The sequence below is a fragment of the Peromyscus californicus genome, unplaced genomic scaffold (assembly GCF_007827085.1).
Source record: "Peromyscus californicus insignis strain IS unplaced genomic scaffold, ASM782708v3 Scaffold_2__1_contigs__length_46816999, whole genome shotgun sequence".
Lineage (NCBI taxonomy): Eukaryota > Metazoa > Chordata > Mammalia > Rodentia > Cricetidae > Peromyscus > Peromyscus californicus.
Genome location: NW_026294540.1, coordinates 19121927 through 19141754, shown reverse-complemented (window position 1 = coordinate 19141754; position 19828 = coordinate 19121927). Strand labels below are relative to the sequence as shown.

At 50.5% G+C, this 19828-nt stretch overlaps 1 protein-coding gene across 13 annotated transcripts in view; it reads left to right on the top strand.

The window, feature by feature from the left end:
• Nucleotides 1–19828, top strand: part of Rimbp2 (RIMS binding protein 2) — a 191720-nt gene that overhangs the window by 110529 nt on the left and 61363 nt on the right. For all 13 annotated transcript variants that reach the window (XM_052755503.1, XM_052755516.1, XM_052755506.1 and 10 more), the window contains one exon: nt 17802–17906. In XM_052755503.1, coding sequence (XP_052611463.1) covers nt 17805–17906 — 102 coding nt within the window. In that variant the 5' untranslated portion in view covers nt 17802–17804. The remainder of the gene's footprint in view (nt 1–17801; nt 17907–19828) is intronic.

The window sequence follows — 19828 nt, the reverse complement described above, 5'->3', positions numbered from 1 at the left end:
AAAATGCCTCCATAAGACCCAGCTGGCTGTAGGGCATTTTCTTAAGTAGTGCCTGATGGGGGTGGGCCCAGACCACTGTGGGTGGGGCCACCCCTAGGCTGGTGTGATCCTGGGTTCTATATGAAAGCAGGCTGAGCAAGCCGTGAGGAGCAAGCCAATAAGCAGCACCCCCTCCATGGCCTCTGCAGCAGCTCCTGACTCCAGGCTCCTGTCCTGTTTAAGTTCCTGTCCTAACTTCTTTTGGTGATGAACAGCAGTGTGGAAGTGTAAGCCGAATAAACCTTTTCCTCTCCAGCTTGCTTTTTTGGTCATGGTGTTTTGATGCAGCAATAGAAACCCGAACTAGCCGGGCGGTGGTGGCTCACGCCTTTAATCCCAGCACTCGGGAGGCAGAGGCAGGTGGATCTCTGTGAGTTCGAGGCCAGCCTGGACTGCCAAGTGAGTTCCAGGAAAGGCGCAAAGCTACACAGAGAAACCCTGTCTTGAAAAACCAAAAAAAAAAAAAAAAAAAAAAAAAAAAAGAAACCCGAACTAAGGCAGAAACATAGGGTGGGTCATCTCCAGCCCTCCTGGCCTTTGGTTCTTTGCTTTTTTTCTGGTGTGGCCCTCACAGCCACACTTCAGATCAAGCAGCACTTGGAGCCCAGTGCCAATTCATTTGGAGACTCACAAGAAGCCTATGCCCACACAGCACCCTGATGGAGACATCCCCAAGCTACCCTGGGTAGCTGACTCCTCTGTGGGCTTCCGGTTCAGGAGGCACTGAAGAGAGAGAGAGAGAGAGAGAGAGAGAGAGAGAGAGAGAGAGAGAGAGAGAGAGAGAGAGAGCAAGTACCACATCAGTCATTAAGCTGCTGCCTCCACCCACCAGACATGCCTCAGGACACAGGCTGCCCGCCCCCTGGCTCATCTCTCTTTGTAACAAAGAAAGTATCTGGTAGAGTTAATGGAGGGTGAGCCTTGTATCCTGGCTATCTGGAGCTCACTCATGGACGTGACCAGGAGGGACAGTTTAGATTGGTCATTCTCGGAAGAAACCCAGGAGTCACGTGGTGATGCCAGAGGCACGTTGGTTGGTATAGGAAAGGGAGCCACACTAGCGGTGGTATGCCAAGGTAGGCCAAACCTCCTGCCGTGCAGGTCAGGACCCAAAGCAGAGAATTATCCCACACCAAATGCTGGCAGTACTGAGATGGGCCTGTTCCCAGACACCAGCTGGGCCGGCCGAGAAGCTGAGGTACTGGTTGGAGGGACAGTGGGCACCAGGGTCCCAAAACCACATCCTCTACTGTTCACACATCTGATTCTTGCTTCCTTCGAAGCAGAATCTTCAGGAAGCCGACCTGAGCAGAACGGGGAGGTGGGGCAGAGGACTGGGGGTGGGGGGGGCGGACACTTTTTTTGTAAGACTCCAGTGAGAGTAACACACAAATGGATTGGAGTCCCTCTTGTGGGTGAGGCCAGTCAGGTGGCCTGCTCTTTGCCCGGAATCCCTCTTGATTCCCATGCTTTTAAAATAATAACTGGCTGGGGCCATCGAGGTGGCTTAGCAGTTGAGACCAGTTGCTGCTTTTGCAGAGGACCCAGGTTTGGTTCCCAGCACCCATGCGGTGGCTTATAACTTTACCTACTTCTAGTTCCGGGGATGTCTGGCACCCTCTTCTGGGCTCTCTGGATACCAAGCAGGCACATAGTGCATGTCCATACATGCAAATGAAACACACATCCATGAAATAAAAAGAAATACATCTCAAAAATAGACTAATTGGAAGCTGGGGAGCTGGCTCACTCAGTGGAATGCTTGGTACACGAGCTTAGGGACCTGAGGCTGGATCCCCAGCACCCACAACAAAACCCAGTGTGGCAGAGCGCACCTGGAACCCCTGAGCTGGAGAGTAAGGACCGAGAGTAGATTGGGGGGTGGGGGCGTCCCTGGAGCTTGCTGACCAGTGGTCTAAAGCAATCAGTGAGCTCTAGGTTAAGTAAGAGAGCCTGTCTCAAACAAATGAGCTACAGGGCCTGAGAGGCGGCTCAGGAGTTAGGGAGCTTGCTGCCAAGCCTGAAAACTCGAGCTTGATTTTCGTACCCCACATGGAAGGAGAGGAGTCTCAAAAGGTTGTCCCCTCACGTACCACAGCAGCGTGTACCCTCACCTATACGCCACAGATATGCGCACACACACACGTAAATAATAGTGGTAGTAACAGCAACAACAATAATATAAATAAATAAATAATGAAGATGGTAGAGAGCGACCGAGGAAGACGTGGCTTCTCCCAGAGTCTAACTTGGCTCCAAGTATCCAGGGAGACTGGATGTAAACAGAGATGGGAACCATTCCACAATTCCCACCCTTTGGGAGAAAGGAGCTGTAGTTTATTAAGGACGATGATGAAGCCTGGAGCCAGGAATGGATTTTCCTTACTTGAAGTGATGGGTGAGATGCTGAGCACCTCGGCGGGCACTCTTTGGCAACACTGTCCCTTTCTTTGGGGAGGGGGTGTTCTACTTTGTTTTCTGTTGCTGTGAAAGCACCATGACCAAAAGCCACTTGAGGGAAAAGGATTTATTTCATTTTATACTTCTAGGTCACAGTGTCTTTTGGGGAAATCTGGGTAAGCACTTGAGACAGGAACCATGGAGGAGTGCCGCTTATGGGGTTGCTCTTTTGGATTGTACTCAGCTAGCTTCCTTATTCAAACCAGGACTACCTGCCTAGGGGTGGCATTGCTCACAGTATGCTGGGTCCTCCCATGTCAATCAACAATGCAGACAATTCTCTTCGCATAGGGCCTGAGCTGGGCCCTCTCTCAGTTGAGACTCCTGTTTAGATCTTACCATGATTAAGTTGATAATAAAAACTTACCAGAGCCTGGCAATGGTAGTGCATGACTTTAATCCCAGCACTTGGGAGGCAGAAGCAGGTGGATCTCTGTGAGTTCGATACCAGCCTGGTCTACAAAGTGAGTTTCAGGACAGTCAGGGCTACACAGAAAAACCTTGTCTTGAAAATCCAAAACAAAAAATCAAAACACAACACCCAAAACCAAACAAACAAAAAAACCTCACCAGGGCAGGGAATCAAGTAAAGGGAAGGACAACCAAAGGCAGCATTCGGCTTTTGAGGCTCCCTTTCGAACTGTGAGCAGGAAAACTTGGGGGGAGCGGGTCAGGCCAGGTTGCCCCCACACAGGGAGAATCTGAGAAGCATCTTAATGGTGGAGATTGGAGAAGGGAGCCTATGATGCTCCCGTCCCCCAAAGTCCATGTCACTTAAAACACCATGAGAGGTTGTCCACTTTCCTTTGGGGACAGTAGCTTGTGTAAGGAGACTGTGTGCTCACCTACCCTATCTTTTGGGGAATGCCGGGTCCCTAGTGTCCTTGTCAAGGGATAACTCTACAAAGCAAGATTTCTCAGTGGTACCATGGTCTGTGAGGGTACTATGTGGCCACTCACAGATGCCACTGGGTAGTGACCGTCACCTTGTACTGCAACAGCAGGCTGAACAAGTGCATGGGACACATAGTCTCCCTCGGTAATGGGTGATGGTGCTCTGAAGGAAAACCCACGGGTAGGATGATGGGATCATCTTAGAAGTGTGCTTGGAACCTTCATATGCAGAGGGAGATGTTTCCAAGTGAGACAAGGGAAGGGGCCTTGTCAATATCAACAGGATAGCACTCTCATGTAGAAGAAGTGTGGGGAGCCCGAGAAGTTTAGGTTTTTTGTCCTCAGAGTCTTGGGATGCCAAGTCTGCTTCTTACTATTACAGTAGCACCATGTGTGGACTGTCCCAAGCTTGGTGGCTTACAACAATTCATTTTTTAGCCATCCATTTGGTGCTCTCCAGTCCAGGTGGGTGAAACTGCTTCTCAGCATGACTGGGCTTGGCTGGAAGACCTCAGTGTCCAGCCAAGGCTACTGCTCATGTCTGGAGGCAGCTGGGCCAGCCTGCTCTGCACTGATGACCACTTAACTCCTATCTAGCTCTTGGCTCTCTGTCCTCCAGTTATGTGTGAGGTCTGGCCAATGGCATGGAAGACGAAGCAGAATAGAAACAGTCGTGTCCCCACAAGGACAAGCTGGAATCTGCCACAAGGCTGGCTCTGACACCATATTCTGGAGGCCAAAACAGGTTCTAGGCTGGCAAGGTCCCAAAGGATGGAGAGGACATCCTGTCACCAGGTGCACAGGTGCAGTGGGGTCTGGGCACCTCCAACGCTGTTTATCACAGCCGCTCCTGAGGGCTGAGTGAGTGGACCCGAGCTCTATCTGATGTCAGTTGGCAAGGAAAGTAGTATACCAGGCTCTTTCTTTCTTTTTTAAAATTTATTTATTTTTATTTCATGTACATTGGTGTTTTGCCATGGGTGTTGAGTTTCCAGGAACTGGAGTTACAGACAGTTGTGAGCTACCATGTGGGTGCTGGGAATTGAACCAGGGTCCTTTGGAAGAGCAGTCAGTGCTCTTGACTTGCTGAGCCATCTCTCCAGCACCCGCCCCCAGGCTTTTTCTTTAGGGCCACCAAGCAGCTGGGCTCATTTCTGGCTAGCTCTTTTGACTTAAATTAACCTGTTTCTCTTTATCTACCTTTTGCCTCAGGGCTTTTAAGCTTTCTGTCTGTCTGTCCTACTCTGTGTCTGCAGGCTGGTGGCTGCCTGACTGGCCTTGGGCATCTCCCTCTTTTTTCTCCCTCGTTCTCACCTCTCCTCTTCTTCTCTCTTGAGTCTAGATCTCTCCTCCTACTTATTCTCTCTGCCTGCCAGCCCCGCCTACCCCTCTCCTGCCTAGCTATTGGCTGCTCAGCTTTTTATTAGACCAATCAGGTGCCTTAGGCAGGCAAGGTGCAACAGCAGCACATCTTTACATAGTTAAACAAATGCAGCATAAACAAATGTAACACAGCTTGACACAGCTAAAATAATAATCTGCAGCATAAATACATGTAACACATCTTTGCCCTGTTAAAGTAATATTCCACAACAAAGCAGGGATCAGGAATGAAGGGCAATCCAGTCAGGAAATGGTGGCCGTGCCCATCAGGAGGAGAGGAGGTCATGATCAGAATCTGAGCTCAAGGTGGAGGCCACAGGAGCTCCTCATGGCTGGAGACAGCAGTAAGAGTCGGGGCAGAGTTAGAATGTTACGGGCTTTGGCATGAGTTTTTGCTAGACTTAGGGACCATGCCCGGTGACAGGCATCTTAGGGACAGGCAGCTAGACTCGGCAATCACTTTGTGTTAGAAACAGTTCATGGTGACCATGGGGTCCTTAGTGCAGAGGACCCCACAGTTCTAAAGGGTTTAAGAGTCCATGATGGCTGCCGGAACGGAAGCTGAGCACTCGCATTGACATCCTCACCAACCACTGGGAGATATCTTCACTCACTGCTGAATGGAACATAAGGAGGAATTGACCCATCCAGCCTGATGCTGGGAAGCTGATGGCAGGCTGGGCTGGGCATTTGTGTCTGTCAATGTGACTCATCTGTCAGTTGTCTGGTGGTCATGGTTGTCTGAATTCTATGACCTTACAGCTCACGCTGCCTTCCAAGTGTGATGGTGTGAACCTGATGTTCAGTAAGTGAAGGAGACCTGTCTTATGCTTTGTTTGACATCAGTCTGTGGCTAATTATTCCAATGGCCACGTTCACACACTGTTTTTTTTTCCCATACACTTTTCTGTTTCCAAACACTGCCACACCATTTGTTTTAACCCTGATCACTTAATTTAGCTAAAGACACTAGATACTGCTTCCCTGATGGCTCCTGATTGATTGGTGAAGCAAACAAGAAAAATCAAGGCCCAGAGAAACGTGTCCCTTGTGCTGGCGCACACATCTGGCTAATGTGTGCTACAAGCAGCATTTGAAGGCAGTCTGGTTCACTTTGCTTTCCCCCTTCCCAATTCCTGGCTTCTATCCCTGGCCCTGGGGGTTGGGAACCACTGATGTGGGATGTGAATTATACTGAGAGGAGTTTTTCCATACTTGAGTGATGGTTTCATTATCCTTGGTTTTCAGGGCCCCTTGGGGGGGATAGATGGAATAGAGAAATACTGGCCACAGAGATTTTAATTTTTACACCTTATTTATTTACTTTATTGTATAATGTGTGTTTGTGTGTGTATGAACTCATGTGCCATGGGGAGCATGTAGGTGGTCAGAGGACAATTTGGTGGGAGTTGATTCTCTCCTTCTACCACATGGGTTTCAGAAATTGAACCCAGGTCATAAGTCTTGGTGGCATGCGCCTTTAACTGATGAACCATCCCAGCAGCCCACAGGGAGACTCTTTAGGATTGCTACCTATTTCCTTCCCCCCAGTTAGAGATACTAAGCTACTTTCGGTGAGAATAGATTTTAATTTCTGGAAGTCTCATGACTTCTCATTGTGGTGAGTAAATCTGATGTAGGATGGGACAGGAAGCCATGCATACTGAACACAAATAGCCTGATGTGTTCCCTCCCATGGCTGAAGGTGTGGACTCAGAACCTATGTATGCATGCACCTGTGCACAAAAAATGTCTCCTGTTCCATTACCACTATTATAACAGAGGCTCCGACGTGGCTTTCCAAGCCGTCATATTGAAGACCTGCCAAGGGAAGCCATGTTTCCTTCATGCCTTGGCTCAAGCAGGGCAGTCACAGCACAGGATCCTTGATTCCCCGAGGAGGAGAGGAGGGGATAGCTAGCTAGCTCTGTGTCTGCTCCCTATGGCAGCCACGCTTCCTCAGGAGGCTGCCCTTGACATTTGTAGGCAACTTAAGCACCATGGCTAATGTTGACATCCAGCTATAAATACCAGTGCTTTAAAAATAAATCCTGCCACAGGCAGGCTGGAAAATGGTGATTTTTCCCCCCCTATGGTGTGTAATTGGTGTTGCCTTTGGGTGGTAGGGTTTTCTCTCTGTGTAGCACAAGGCCCTGGGAGCCAGGCATGGCACTGGGTAGATACTGCTTTGGGGGAACCAGGGGGCCCTTCAAGGGGCCCTTCACCTTGTGTGCTCAGGGACAGCCAGCATTGTTACCACGTGGACACTCTATTAGTTACTTTTCTATTGATGTCGTAAAACATCATGACCAAGGCAACTTACAGGAGGAAGTGTTTACTTGGGTTTACAGTTCTAAAGGGTTTAAGAGTCCATGATGGCTGCCGGAACGGAAGCTGAGCACTCACATCTTGAACCCATGCATGCAGCAGAGAAACCAAACTCAAAATGGTGAGACTCTTTTAAATTCTCAAAGCCCACTTCTGGTGACAAAATTCTTCCAATCAGGCCACACCCAAGCCTTCCAAAACAGTGTCACCAACTGGGAACCAAGTATTCCAATGCCTGAGACTATGTGGGACACCTCATTTAGACCATCATAAATGCCATGTCTGAGACAGTGAAAACTACCCCCTTGGTGAGATTCCATGGCTACCTGTTTGGCACCTCTGCATGCTCTAGCCTGTATGACAGAGGAAGAGGAGGTACTCGGTGGCCTAAGCTACCGGGAAGGAGGGTGGGGATGAGTTTGTGGTACTGTAGGGACATTTCACACTGTGATGAGACCCACTGGAGACTCACAAATATGGAGGACCTAGAGCAATACAAAAGAAGGTAAGTCCAGGGGGCTAGAATGGGTTAAAATCCTGCTCTGGCCATGAGCTTCTTGTATTAGCAATTGTTCATGTTGCTGTGATTAAAAAAAAAAAATCTGACGGAAGCAACTTAAGAGAGGAAGGGTTCGTTTTGGCTCATGGTCTGAGGGACTACAGTCCATTATGGTGGGAAGTCATGGCGGTAGGTGACTCTATGGAGACAGGAGCTTGCAGCTAAGATTTCTCGCCTCCTCACATCTCAGTAGAGAGGGAAACAGTAGTCAACACTGGTGCTCAGCTTGACCTTCTCCTTTACTTTTTTCTTTTTCTTTTTTGAAGACCAGGTCTCATGTAGCCCAGACTGGTCTCAAACTTACTATGTAGCTGAGGATGGCCTTGAGCTTCTGAGCCTTGTGCCTCTACCTCCTGAGAGCTGGGATTACAGATGTGTGCCACCCTACCCAGTTTATACAAGGCAGGGGATTGAACCCGGTGCTTCATGCACACTAGGCAAGCATGCTGCACCCCCGGCAAGCATGCTGCACCCCCATGCTTAATATTTTGATTTCCCATTTTTATTCAATGCAAGGCCCCAGACCAGGGGCTGGCACTGCCCATGTTCAGGATGAAGCCTTTTTTTTTTTTTTTTTTTTTTTTTTTTTTGGTCAATTAGTTATTTCTGGAAATACCCTCAAAGCCACGCCCAGAGAACATCTCCTAGGAGACTCTAAATCCAGTTGACAGTGAAGATAGGGCCAGCCAGAGACGGTATATGTTCCTCTCTATTCCTGTACAGGTCAGCAGGCTGAGCCCCAGAGAGTTCTCTGTTCTGAGTCTAACCATACCCCGCCTTCCCAGAATGCACCAGCTCTTTGATGGGATGTGAGAGAGGATGGGAGGGAACCTAGGTTCACCTCTTCCGGGGTTCGTCTGTCTGCTGCCTGTGATTAGCTGCATATTTCAGAGACAAGTACAACCTGGGTGAGGGGGTGTCCTACAGCACGGGTCAGGCCTGCCTCAGGCAGTTTGGAAAGCAGACTCATCCTTCTCTGTCCACATCTCATCTATTCCTCTGTGCTAGGGCTGACCCGCAGATACACTAGGTTCTCAGCCCGGCCACCCTCTATCTCAATTCTCTTTGCTTATACTGTTCACCTGGCTCCATGAATTTCAACTTCAAACCAATCATAGTCTCTCTCTCTCTCTCTCTCTCTCTCTCTCTCTCTCTCTCTCTCTCTCTCTCTCTGTGTGTATGTGTGTGTGTGTGTGTGTGTGTAGCCACATGTATGCCACAGTACATTCATAGAGATCAGAGGACAAGTTTTGAGAGTCAGATCCTTGCTGCCCCCTTGTGGGAACCAAGAATTGAACTCAGGTCACCCGGCCTGTGTGCGAGCGCCTCAACCTGCTGGACCAATCTTACCTCTCTTGAGACAACATTTCTTGCTGAAGCCAACACTCACTGATTTCATTAGGCTGCCTGTCCCGCGGGCTTGGGGGATTCTCCTTGTCTCTGCCTCCACAGTGCTGCGGTTCCACATGACCAGCTCTTTCTGTGGGTGCTGGGGATCTGAACTCAGTTCTGCATGCTGGCGTGACAGGGACTCCATCCACTGGGCTGTCTTCTAGCCCCCCTCACTCCTATATTCGACTCAACTTTTTGTCACCCTCTGTCACGTGACGCTCATTGAGCTGGGAAGCCATTCTCCCCGAGAAGTGTGAGGCCTGAGGGTGTGGTAGGAATCCTCGGGGAGAGCTAGTGTGCGCTTGGTCACACCAGTTTGGGTCTTGAGTCCTCTATCTTCACTCATCCCTCACAGTTCAAGCCCGTCATGAGTTCCCCTCCCGCGGCCCCCAGTTAAATGTCTTAGTGCATGCACATGTACAAGTGGAAGCATCTAGATTGATTGTGGACACAAGGGTCCTCCAACTCCCCTGATCCCCTCATAGCATGTGCAGAAGGATGGCAAAAGATGTTCACGTGGAGAGGAGAGAACAGGGCCGTGGGCTGGCAGAGTGGCCCAGTCACAAGCCAGGCTTTCCAATCCAGTTGTTGTGTGGTGTGACAGGGTCAGAGGAGAAGCGATATCAGAAGAACACAACTAGATGGCCAGCCATGTAGACACACCGGAAAGCTTTGTGTCGCATTAAACATGGTGTGGGCTGAGACCTGGCAGTGGGATGGGGCTGGTGCAGATGTAGAGGTCACAGTGGTTAAATACGGTGTTGCAGGTGGGGGGAGGGGCAGTGAGGAGCTCAGGCCAGCAGCGAGGCTGAGCCCCCCCTCCCCCCGAGTTGCCTGCCAGCTGTGGTCCAGTCTAAACTTTTCCCAAGTTGGGTGGTGGCTTCTGAGCCTTGACAGTGAGGGGACAAATATGGCTTGACTGGGAACAGTCTCTCAGGGACTACTGAAGGGGAGTGGGTGGGCCAGAGCTGAGGAGATAACCTGATCATGACCCGGGCGGGAGGGACTGGGACTCACCTGGTGGCAGATGCAGGCACCAGCAGGTGTAGGGGAAGGCTGGGTGGTGAAGAGGCCTTTTACTGTCTTGGATGTTGAGTGATGACGGAGGGAGCCAGAGAATGACTCCCATCTCCTCAGCTCCAGAAGCTGGTGCCTTGTTACTGGTATCTGCTGAGGTCCAGTGTCACTGATTCAGACATCAGGGCTTGTCTCTGGCACAAGCTGAGTCTGGGCTTTGTCGGGCTCCTAGGGGCTCAGAAGTAACCTCTGACAATGAATGGAGAAGATTCTTCTGGAAGCCAAGCATACAAGCGGCCATAAGGACGGGGAAGCAGGTCAACTCATCCAGGAAGGGCAGAAGCAGAGCAGTGGCCAGTCCCATGGTTATAGACCCACAGGAGCAGCAGGAACCCCACAGATAGATGTCCAGGGACCGTGTCTAGGAGGACTGGCCCAGAACTCATCAGAGCTGCTGAGCCATTCTGTCTGAGGAGACAGAAGGACACAGAATGGTGACAATTCTGTTGTCATGTTGGCAGGGGAGTTCCAGGCAAAGGACGCAGGCACAGAACTGAGGGGGAGTGGACGTTCTCAGTGGGTATGTGAGTGGAATCCATCCAAGGAGGCAGGTGTATGGCAGTACTGAGGGGACATGGGGTGGCTGGAGATGGGGACATTGAAGCAAGGACAGCTACCAGCCAGCCTCTTACCTCGGCTGCTTAAAAAGCCTCAGTCTATTGTCCTTTGGGGACCTTGTGTGTGTGTGTGTGTGTGTGTGTGTGTGTGTGTGTGTGTGTACATGTGGAGGCCAGAGGACAACCTTGGGTGTCATTTTCCAGGCACGGTGATGGCTCATCTTGGTTGTCAACTTGAATTAACTAAAACTCAAGTGGCTGGGTACACCTGTGAGGGAATTTTACTCAATGAAACCATTTGAAGTGGGAAGACCCATTTTTAATCTGGATCTTTTGAGGTGGGAAGATCCATCTTTAATCTGAGCCACACTTTCTGCTGGCTGCCTATAAAAAGGACAGGGAAGAAAGAAACTAGCTGTCTTAGGATTTCTATTGCTGTGAAGAGACACCATGGCCATGGCGTCTCTTAAAAAGGAAAACATTTAATTGGGGCTGGTTTACAGTTTCAGAGGTTTAGTGAACATTATCTTCATGGCAGGAGACATGGCCGTGTACAGACAAATGTGGTGCTGGAGAAGGAGCTGAGAGCTCTACATCTTGATCTGCAGGCAGCAGAAGCGAATTGTGAACCACTAGGCAGGCTTGAGCTTCTGGGACCTCAAAGCCCACCCTCACAGTGACACACTTCCTCCAACAAGGCCACACTTCCCAACAAGGCCACACCTCCTAATAGTGCCACCCCCCATGGAACAAGCATTCAAACATGTGAGCCTATGGGGGCCATTTCTCCTCAAGCTACCACACTATCTCTCTGCCTGCTTGCTCTTGCTCTCTCTGGCAAATCCATTCCTTCACTGGCATTCGAGCCTACTTCCTTTGGGATTCTGGTGTATACTGAAGACCAGCTGAGACACCCAGCCTTAGGGACTGAACAACTATTGGGTTCTTGGACCTTCCTTTGGTAGACAGCCATTGTTGGATTAGCTGGACCACAGCCTGTAAGCCATTCTAACTAAGCCCCTTTCTACATATGCATAGGTTCGTTCATTCTGTAAGTTCTGTTCCTCTAGAGAGCCCTGAGTAGCACAGGCATTGGCCCTGTTTTTGTTTGAGACAGGGTCTCTAACTGACCCGGAACTGTCTGATTAGTCTAGGCTGGCCAGCAAGCCCTAAGCATCGTCTTGTCTCTACCTCCCTAGTGCTGACATTATATGCAAACACCTCCGTACTTGGCTCTTTAATGAGGCTTCTGGGGCTTGAACTTAAGTCCTCATGCTTTTGAGGCAAGCACTTTACTGCCAGAACCATCTCCCCAGGGCCCTTATACCTCTCTGCCAACATGGGGGAGGTGAAAGTGACTTGCCTCCACCTGGTGCTAGAGCCTGCTTCAGCTCTGCGCCTCCCAGCAGGAAGCCCACGTGTCCGGTTCCCCTGCGACCTCTGAGGACCCACAGCCTGCAAGCCCCTCATCTGGAGCTGTGTCCGAGTTTGGCTAACATGTCTCCTGAGTCCTCGTGAGGAGTGTGGTCTCCTCCTCTCGCTAATCACTTCCTTCCCCCGCACTAAATAAAGAGTGCCCGGGCTGCATTTAGCAGCACCCACTTCCAAAATAAACAGAAGCGCAGAAATTAGCTGGGATAATTGTGCAATTAAACAGCTGCAAGGCGGCTGCTGCACAGGGTCCGTGGGATGGGAGGAGACCCACCTGCCCCTCTTGGAGTTTGGCGACGGCCGTGGTGGCGGTCAGAGATGTGCGCAAAGGCTTTGCGCTTTGACATTCTCGGATGGTGTCTCGGCTCTGCCGTGTTTTGGCTGTGTGGTGTTAGGCAACAAGCTTGGCCTCTCTGAGTCTGTTGTAGCGAGTAGCAATCACAGTGACACTGGGCTCAGCATCAACTCTGCAAAAAAAAACGCTGGCATGTGTTTGGTCCAGCCCGGGTCTCACGTCCCATCAGCAACTTACCAAGGCTGCCGTGGTCCCTTGTAGGGCTAGTGGCAGAGCCCCTGGTCACCTTACTGGTCAGTGTTTGGGGGTGCTGTGGGTTGGATGTGAAATGTCTCTCACAGGATCATGTGTCTGAGCCATCAGTCCCCAGTTGGTGGCGCCATTTTGGGAGATTATGGAGCTGTGCCACTGTGGACCTCTGAAGGTTATGGTGCCACCTTGCTTCTGTTCCTGCTGCTACCTTGCCTCCCCCTTCATGATGGTCTGATGTCTTTGAAACCAGGATCCAGTGTTCTGTTAGGAGCTGGCGACTGATATAAGGGGTCCCAATGCTCCTAGGAACCCAGAGAATTCCGATGGTTGTGTCCAGGGGCTCGGCTGGTATGGGATGGGGGATCTGCCAGATCTTGTGTCCTAAGAATGCATTGTGCTTTGCACTGCTGGTCAGTAAGATCATACTGAAGGTGTTGGGGATGTGGGGTGGGGGGAGAGTAAAGTCTACAATAGTTATGGTTAGAAATCTCCAGGCCCAAACTGGCAGCCACAGCCAAGCAGAACCAACCAAACATATCAAGACTAACAGACGGGAAGACTCCATGAAGACATACCCACACCATCCATCTCCTGCTCAGGAAGTCAGACCTGAAGGACTCAACATTGGAACAGGCAGCAAGGGTCCAGATGGCACACTGCCTGTGTCCGAGGATTCCGCTGGCATGGATGGAGGTGTCTTAAAAGCGTGCACCTGTACAGGAGTGCGGCTTTTTTCTGTTGTCGTTCCCTGAACATGATGTGACTATTTACACAGCATCAGGTGTTCTGTGTCATCTAGCGATGGTGAGAAGGATGTGGAGGAAGTGGATGTCAACACTGTGCCTTGGTGTGCGAGGGAGTCTGAGAAGCTATGGTTTTGGTGTCCCTGAGGTTCTGGGAAAATCCCCAGGGTACGTTTTGTGGCTGCCTGGTGGTCCTCTGTCTGCCGTGTCTTCAGTCAGATGGAATGACCCAGCCCAGGCCCAGTGTGAACAGGTTATAGTAACTGTCCGTTTTTTTTTTTTTTTTCCATATCTTGGGAAGTTCTGTTTTCCCAGCATCCTGAGTTCCTGCGAGCATTTCCATAGCAACGGTGAAACCATCACTTTTGTCTGTGGAGGTGCAGGGTAATTACAGCTCTGGAGTTCCCTGGGAGTGACTTATGGAGACAGTAAAGGGGATGCAGAGGTCATGGTGCCTGAACACTGCACCCAGGGAAGACTTTACTTTTCCAGGCCGATAAGCAACCAGCTGAAATCCTGTGTCCATTGAAAACAGAGGCTCAGCCCAGGCTGAAGTCTTGGCTTAGTGGCAGAGTGTGTGCCTAAAATCTACCAGTGAGGGGCTAGGGGTGTGACTTAGTGGTAGACAACTTGCTTAGAAACCCCAGTAAGGGGCTTGACTCAGTGATAAAACACCTGCCTAGAATTCCCCAGTGAGGGAGCTAGGGATGTAGCTCAGCACTAGAGAATGTGCTTCATATATTAGTTAGATTTTGTTAACTTGACACAAACTGGAGTTCAAAGCGTCAACCAAGGGATTACTTCCATCAGGTTGTCAGATGGGCAGGTCTGTTGGACATTTTCTTGATTGATTCCTGATGTGGGAGGGCCCAGTCCACTATGGACAGTGCTGCTCCTGGGAAAGGTGGTCCTGGGTTGTGTAAAAAGAGCAGGTTGAGCAAGCCATGGAGAGCAAGCCCAGAAAGCAGCATTCCTCATGGTCTCTGCTTCAGTTCCTGCCTCGAGTTCCAATGGACTATAACCTGTAAATTAAACAAGCCCTTCCCTTCCCAAGTTGGTTTTGCTATGTGTTTTATAACAGCAACAGAGAAGCAAACTACAATACCCAGAATCCCCCAGTGAGGGGCTGGGGTGTGGCTTAGTGGTAGAGCTCTTGCCTAGAATCACCCAGTGAGGGGCTGGGGTGTGGCTCAGTGGTAGAACACCTGCCTAGAATCCCCCAGTGAGGGGCTGGGGTGTGGCTCAGTGGTAGAGCACCTGCCTAGAATCCACCAGTGAGGGGCTGAGGTATGGCTCAGTGGTAGAGCACCTGCCTAGAATCCCCCAGTGAGGGACTGGGGGTGTGGCTCAGTGTAGAGCACCTGCCTAGAATCCCCCAGTGAGGGGCTGGGGTGTGGCTCAGTGGTAGAGCACCTGCCTAGAATCCTCCGGTGAGGGGCTGGGGTGTGGCTCAGTGGTAGAGCACCTGCCTAGAATCCCCCAGTGAGGGGCTGGGGTGTGGCTCAGTGGTAGAGCACCTGCCTAAAATCCCCTAGTGAGGGGCTGGGGTGTGGCTCAGTGGTAGAGCACCTGCCTAAAATCCCCTAGTGAGGGGCTGGGGTGTGGCTCAGAGCTACAGCATATGTTTAGAGTGTAGTAGGATATGATTCTATCACCACTATGGCAAACAGGTTCCACAATGTTTCTGAGGAGAATGGATCTTCTAGTGCCATGAGGTGGGGATGCTCAGGAAACAAGTGTCACTTACCTTCCCCCAGAGACATGTCTCTCATTTCATGAGGTTGCTGTGGGATGTTCTGTATGGCAAATGTGTTGCTCTGATTGGTCAATGAATAAATCACTGATTGGTCAGTGGCCAGGCAGGAAGTATAGGCGGGACTGACAGAGAGGAGAAAAGAAAGAACAGGAAGGCAGAAAGAGAGACACTGACAGCCGCCACGATGAGAAACAGCATGTGAAGATGCCGGTAAGCCACGAGCCACGTGGCAAGGTATAGATTTGTGGAAATGGATTAATTTAAGCTGTAAGAACAGTTAGCAAGAAGCCTGGTACGGCCATACAGTTTGTAACCAATATAAGTCTGTGTTTACTTGGTCGGGTCTGAGCGGCTGTGGGACTGGCAGGTGAGAGAGACTTGTCCTGACTATGGGCCAGGCAGGAAAACTCCAGCTACACGAGGAAACTTTAAAACTCTGACATCAGGGAATGGGAGGTGTGTGTAGCTTATTTGGTAGGGTACATGCTGTCATGCGTGCGCCCTGGATTCAACTCTAAGTAGCGGACAGACCAAGTGTGACGGTTCACACCTGCATCTTAGCAATGGGGAGGTGGAAGCAGGATCAGAAATTTATAGTCATTCTCAGCTACATAGTGAGTCCCAGGCCAGCCTGGCACCAAACTCTCATGGTACCACATGTGTATTATATGAGCACTCTGGGAGCTGAGGCAGGAGGATCACAATTTCATGGTCAGCCTGGTTACCTATCAATCCTGTCATCATCAATCAATCAATCAATCCAAAACCAACTAAATAAAGATAGTAAAACAAAACAACAACAAACTCCCCGAGACTCAATAAAATTGCCAGATTAAAAATAAATTATAGAGCCAGGCGATGGTGGCGCACGCCTTTAATCCCAGCACTCGGGAGGCAGAGGCAGGTGGATCTCTGTGAGTTCGAGGCCAGCCTGGGCTACAGAGTGAGTTCTAAGAAAGGTGCAAAGCTACACAAAGAAACCCTGTCTCGAAAAACTAACTAACTAGCTGGCTAGCTAACTAGCTAACTAACTAACTAACTAAATCAACAAGTTGAAGCAAAAGAGGCAGGTAGCCACACTGAGTCTCTGTCCCATGTGCCAGGGTTCCCCTTCATCATAAACAAGTATATTCATGACCCTCAGAGGATGCCTAGAAGGAGGGTAACAGGTCTGCAGTGTCAATTGCAGATGGAAAGCCACCACATGCCCATTTTTAAGGGAACGGTTGGACTTGCTTCTGTCTCTGGTCCCCAGGTAGTGTGTGTTGAAACCTTTCTGCCTTGGAAGGAACTAAGACTTATAGGCAAAGGATTCAGACTTTAAAGGGATTAGTTCAGTGGATAGAGTGCCTTCAGTACAAGTGAGGACTTGAGTTCAGATCCTGAGCACCCCTAAAAAGCCAGGCATGGCCTGTAATTCCAGCACTGGGGGTGGGGGGTGGGGAGCAGATACAGAAGGATCCTGAGGACTTCCTGGCTAGATAGCTTAGCCAATCAGCGAGTTCCAAGTTGAGGAGAGATTCTGTCTCAAAAAATAAGGTGCAGCTTTACACAGGGAGGCACCCATTGTCATCCTCTGCCATCTGAGGGCACATGCAAGGGCCTCTGCATACACATGTGTGTATGCATACATATACTACACACACACACACACACACACACACACACACACACACACACACACACGAGATTCAAACTTTGGGAAAGGTGGCCATAGATGTTTCATAATATAAAAAAATAAAGAAGGAAGTAAAAATTAAATGTTAATGTTTTGTTCCCGGCGACCTCCGTGCTGGGAAGCATTTCACATGAGGCTCACATATGAGGTTCTTCTTCACATACGTGCTGGTGTGGCCAGGCTGGTGGTTGGTCAAAGTGACAGTGCCTGGGTTCTGCAGCCTCTGACATTCTTGTTGATCCTCATGACTGGGATTCTGGGTGGGCTGGTGGTGGTCAGAGGTCAAAGGTGATCATTAGCCCCTTGAGCTCTGAGGACTTGAACTTGTCTTTCTGATGAAGATGGCTGGGTGGTCTCCAGGCAAATGAGACGTTACCTTGTGCATTGGGACCATCTCTGGGAGACATACTGAAGGACAGAGCTAGCGGTGAGGGTAAAAACTTGGGACTCTGAGGTTCTGTGGAAGGTGTGGACTCTGGTGTTGATCCTATGGTGAGACCGTGCCTCAGTTTCCCCATGGTCAAAAAGGAGAGCTATAGCATTCTCCTTCAATGTTAGTGGAGGGTCATGTGATTTTGATGCAGGTAAGAACCTGGAATCAGTGCAGGCTGGGCAGGAGCGGATAGGAGCCTTGTCTGGTGTTTGCAAAATACCTGAGCTAAGGCAGAGGAAGAGGAGCGAACGCCTTCCCACGCCACACTGGGGGAAGAGGAGGTTCCCTCTGCCTGAGCCGCAGCTCTGCCAGCTCTCCTGTGCTGTGAATATAGACAGCCAAAGCAGGGGAGGGTGCCTGGGGACCAGGGTTTCCCAATCTCTCTGCCTCCCAGTGAAAAAGCCTGGGAGAGGAGGCGGGTGTGTCGTGCCGCTCCTGGGGGGTGGGGGGTGGGGGCAGAGGAAGCCTGCTGTACTTGCATGGTGGTGGGCAGCAGGTGCTCAGGGGCCTCCCTGTCCCCACAGCATATGCGAGAGGCTGCTGAACGGCGGCAGCAGCTGGAGTTGGAGCATGAGCAAGCCCTGGCTATCCTCAATGCCAAGCAGCAGGAGATCCAGCTTCTGCAGCAGGTGAGCCCAGGAGTGTGTGTGTGTGTGTGTGTGTGTGTGTGTGTGTGTGTGCGTGTGCGTGTGCGCGTGCGTGTGCGTGTGTGTGTGTGTCCGTGTCCATGTCTGTGTGCTTGGCTGGGAGGGTGGGGTGTGTGTATATGCTGGGAGGGTAAAGTATGTGTATGTGTGTGCATGCCTGCTGGGCCTGGGGAGGTTTTTATAACTGTGCATCAGGCTGAGTCTTGGGGGCTGCAGAGCCCTTTTGTGGCCTTTATTCCACTCTGTGCCCTGGTTCCCCTTAGACTGACTCTAGGCTCTATCTCGTAACATGCAACCCATGCAAAACTGTCCCATCAGATGCTGGGTTGTGGCAGGAAAAGCATGCAGTCAGTTCCTGCCCAGGGGTGTGTCTGGCTTCAGCTTTGGGGAGGCGGGTTGCTCACTGACTTCACCCTGGCCTGGGATGAAATCCTGTCCCAGGCCAACGCTGCAGCGTGTGGTGGAGGGATGGGGACCTAGGCTATGGCTGTGTAAGTCTGACACATTCCTGTCTTGGCCTGTTATGACATCACTGAACGGAAGAGTTTGAGTTCATAGCTGCTGTTGGTATTAAGTGGTATTATTACATGTGTTATTAAGTGGTAAATCTAGGTGTATTTATGTCAAGATTCCATTATGACAGAGAGAGAGAGACAGAGACAGAGAGACAGAGAGGGGAGAGAAGCCAAGGGAAAACAGGAGAGACATCAAGAAGGAAGGAAGCAGGGCCAGATGATTCAGGGTATGTCTTCCACCACACTCTGATGGGTGGGGCTGAGGAAGCCCACTCCACCTCTGTCCAAGCTTGCTTTGCTGGCTTGTCTCTTTCCCAGGCAGGAAGATCCCTGTTGCAAGAACAGGGGCTGGGAGGAAGGGACGCAGGAGAATTAGAATATGGAGACCAGAGACTGACTGGCTGTCATCTCTCTCTTCTTTTGCCTGGAGCCCAGTATCTCCTCCTTCCTTTCCACTCACTCTCTTAAGCAGGGCAGTTAGCCCCTGCAGGCAGAGCTTACCCACTGAGTGTCAGAGGTACGACAGCACCCGCACCTGAGCCTCTAGGAGACTAGAGGCTAGGCTGTGGGCATGGGCTATGGGTTGTTTGAGCCCTGGCTCAGCGCTGGCCAGGATGGGTAGCGGGTGACTCCTGTACCTTCTGTGTGGTCCCATGCCTGTCTGATGATCGTCATGGGTCTTTGATCTTACAGGGACAGGAGTTGCTCCATACAACTGGGTGGTGATAAAAATCTGTCTGCTTTCCCCAATCAGAGATTATCAGCCAGAGGCAACAGGTAGCTGAATTTTGAAGCCCCCTTTTTCTAGTCAATAACCGAGACCTTGAATTAGGTCTAGCTTTCATTAAGCTACTGCTCATGGGGACTGTCACAGCCATCGTGCCTGTCATAACAAGTTGGCCAGCGTACCGAGAAACAATATTTTGTCAGGATATTATTCTTATCTTCCTCCCCAGGGCTGGGAGGAGCAGGAGGCTGCCCTCATCTATTCATTACAACTTGGAAGCTACATCCCCAAGCCGGGTCCATCTGAGAGAGATAAAGAGTCTGCAGAAACACAAACAATGTCTAATAAGGGTGACAGGATATGGCTCCTTTACAGATGGCTCCCTGGGAGTCTGGGGGTCATATTGACCAGATTATCTCTCTGATTGGAAACGGAGCCAGCCCCACCTGCTTGCTCATCTCTGCTTTTGTCTGTCATCCAATTTCCCTTGATCCTTTTGTCCCCGCATCATGGTCTTTATTTTGGACATACGGATGCTTCTTCCTCTGTGAGGACAGAGGAAGAGAAACTAGATAAAATCGGATGCCAATTTCTATGATTTCTTAGAAACGACGGCTCAAATAAAGAAGTGCTAGGGAGGGTGGTGGAAGATGGGGTGGAAC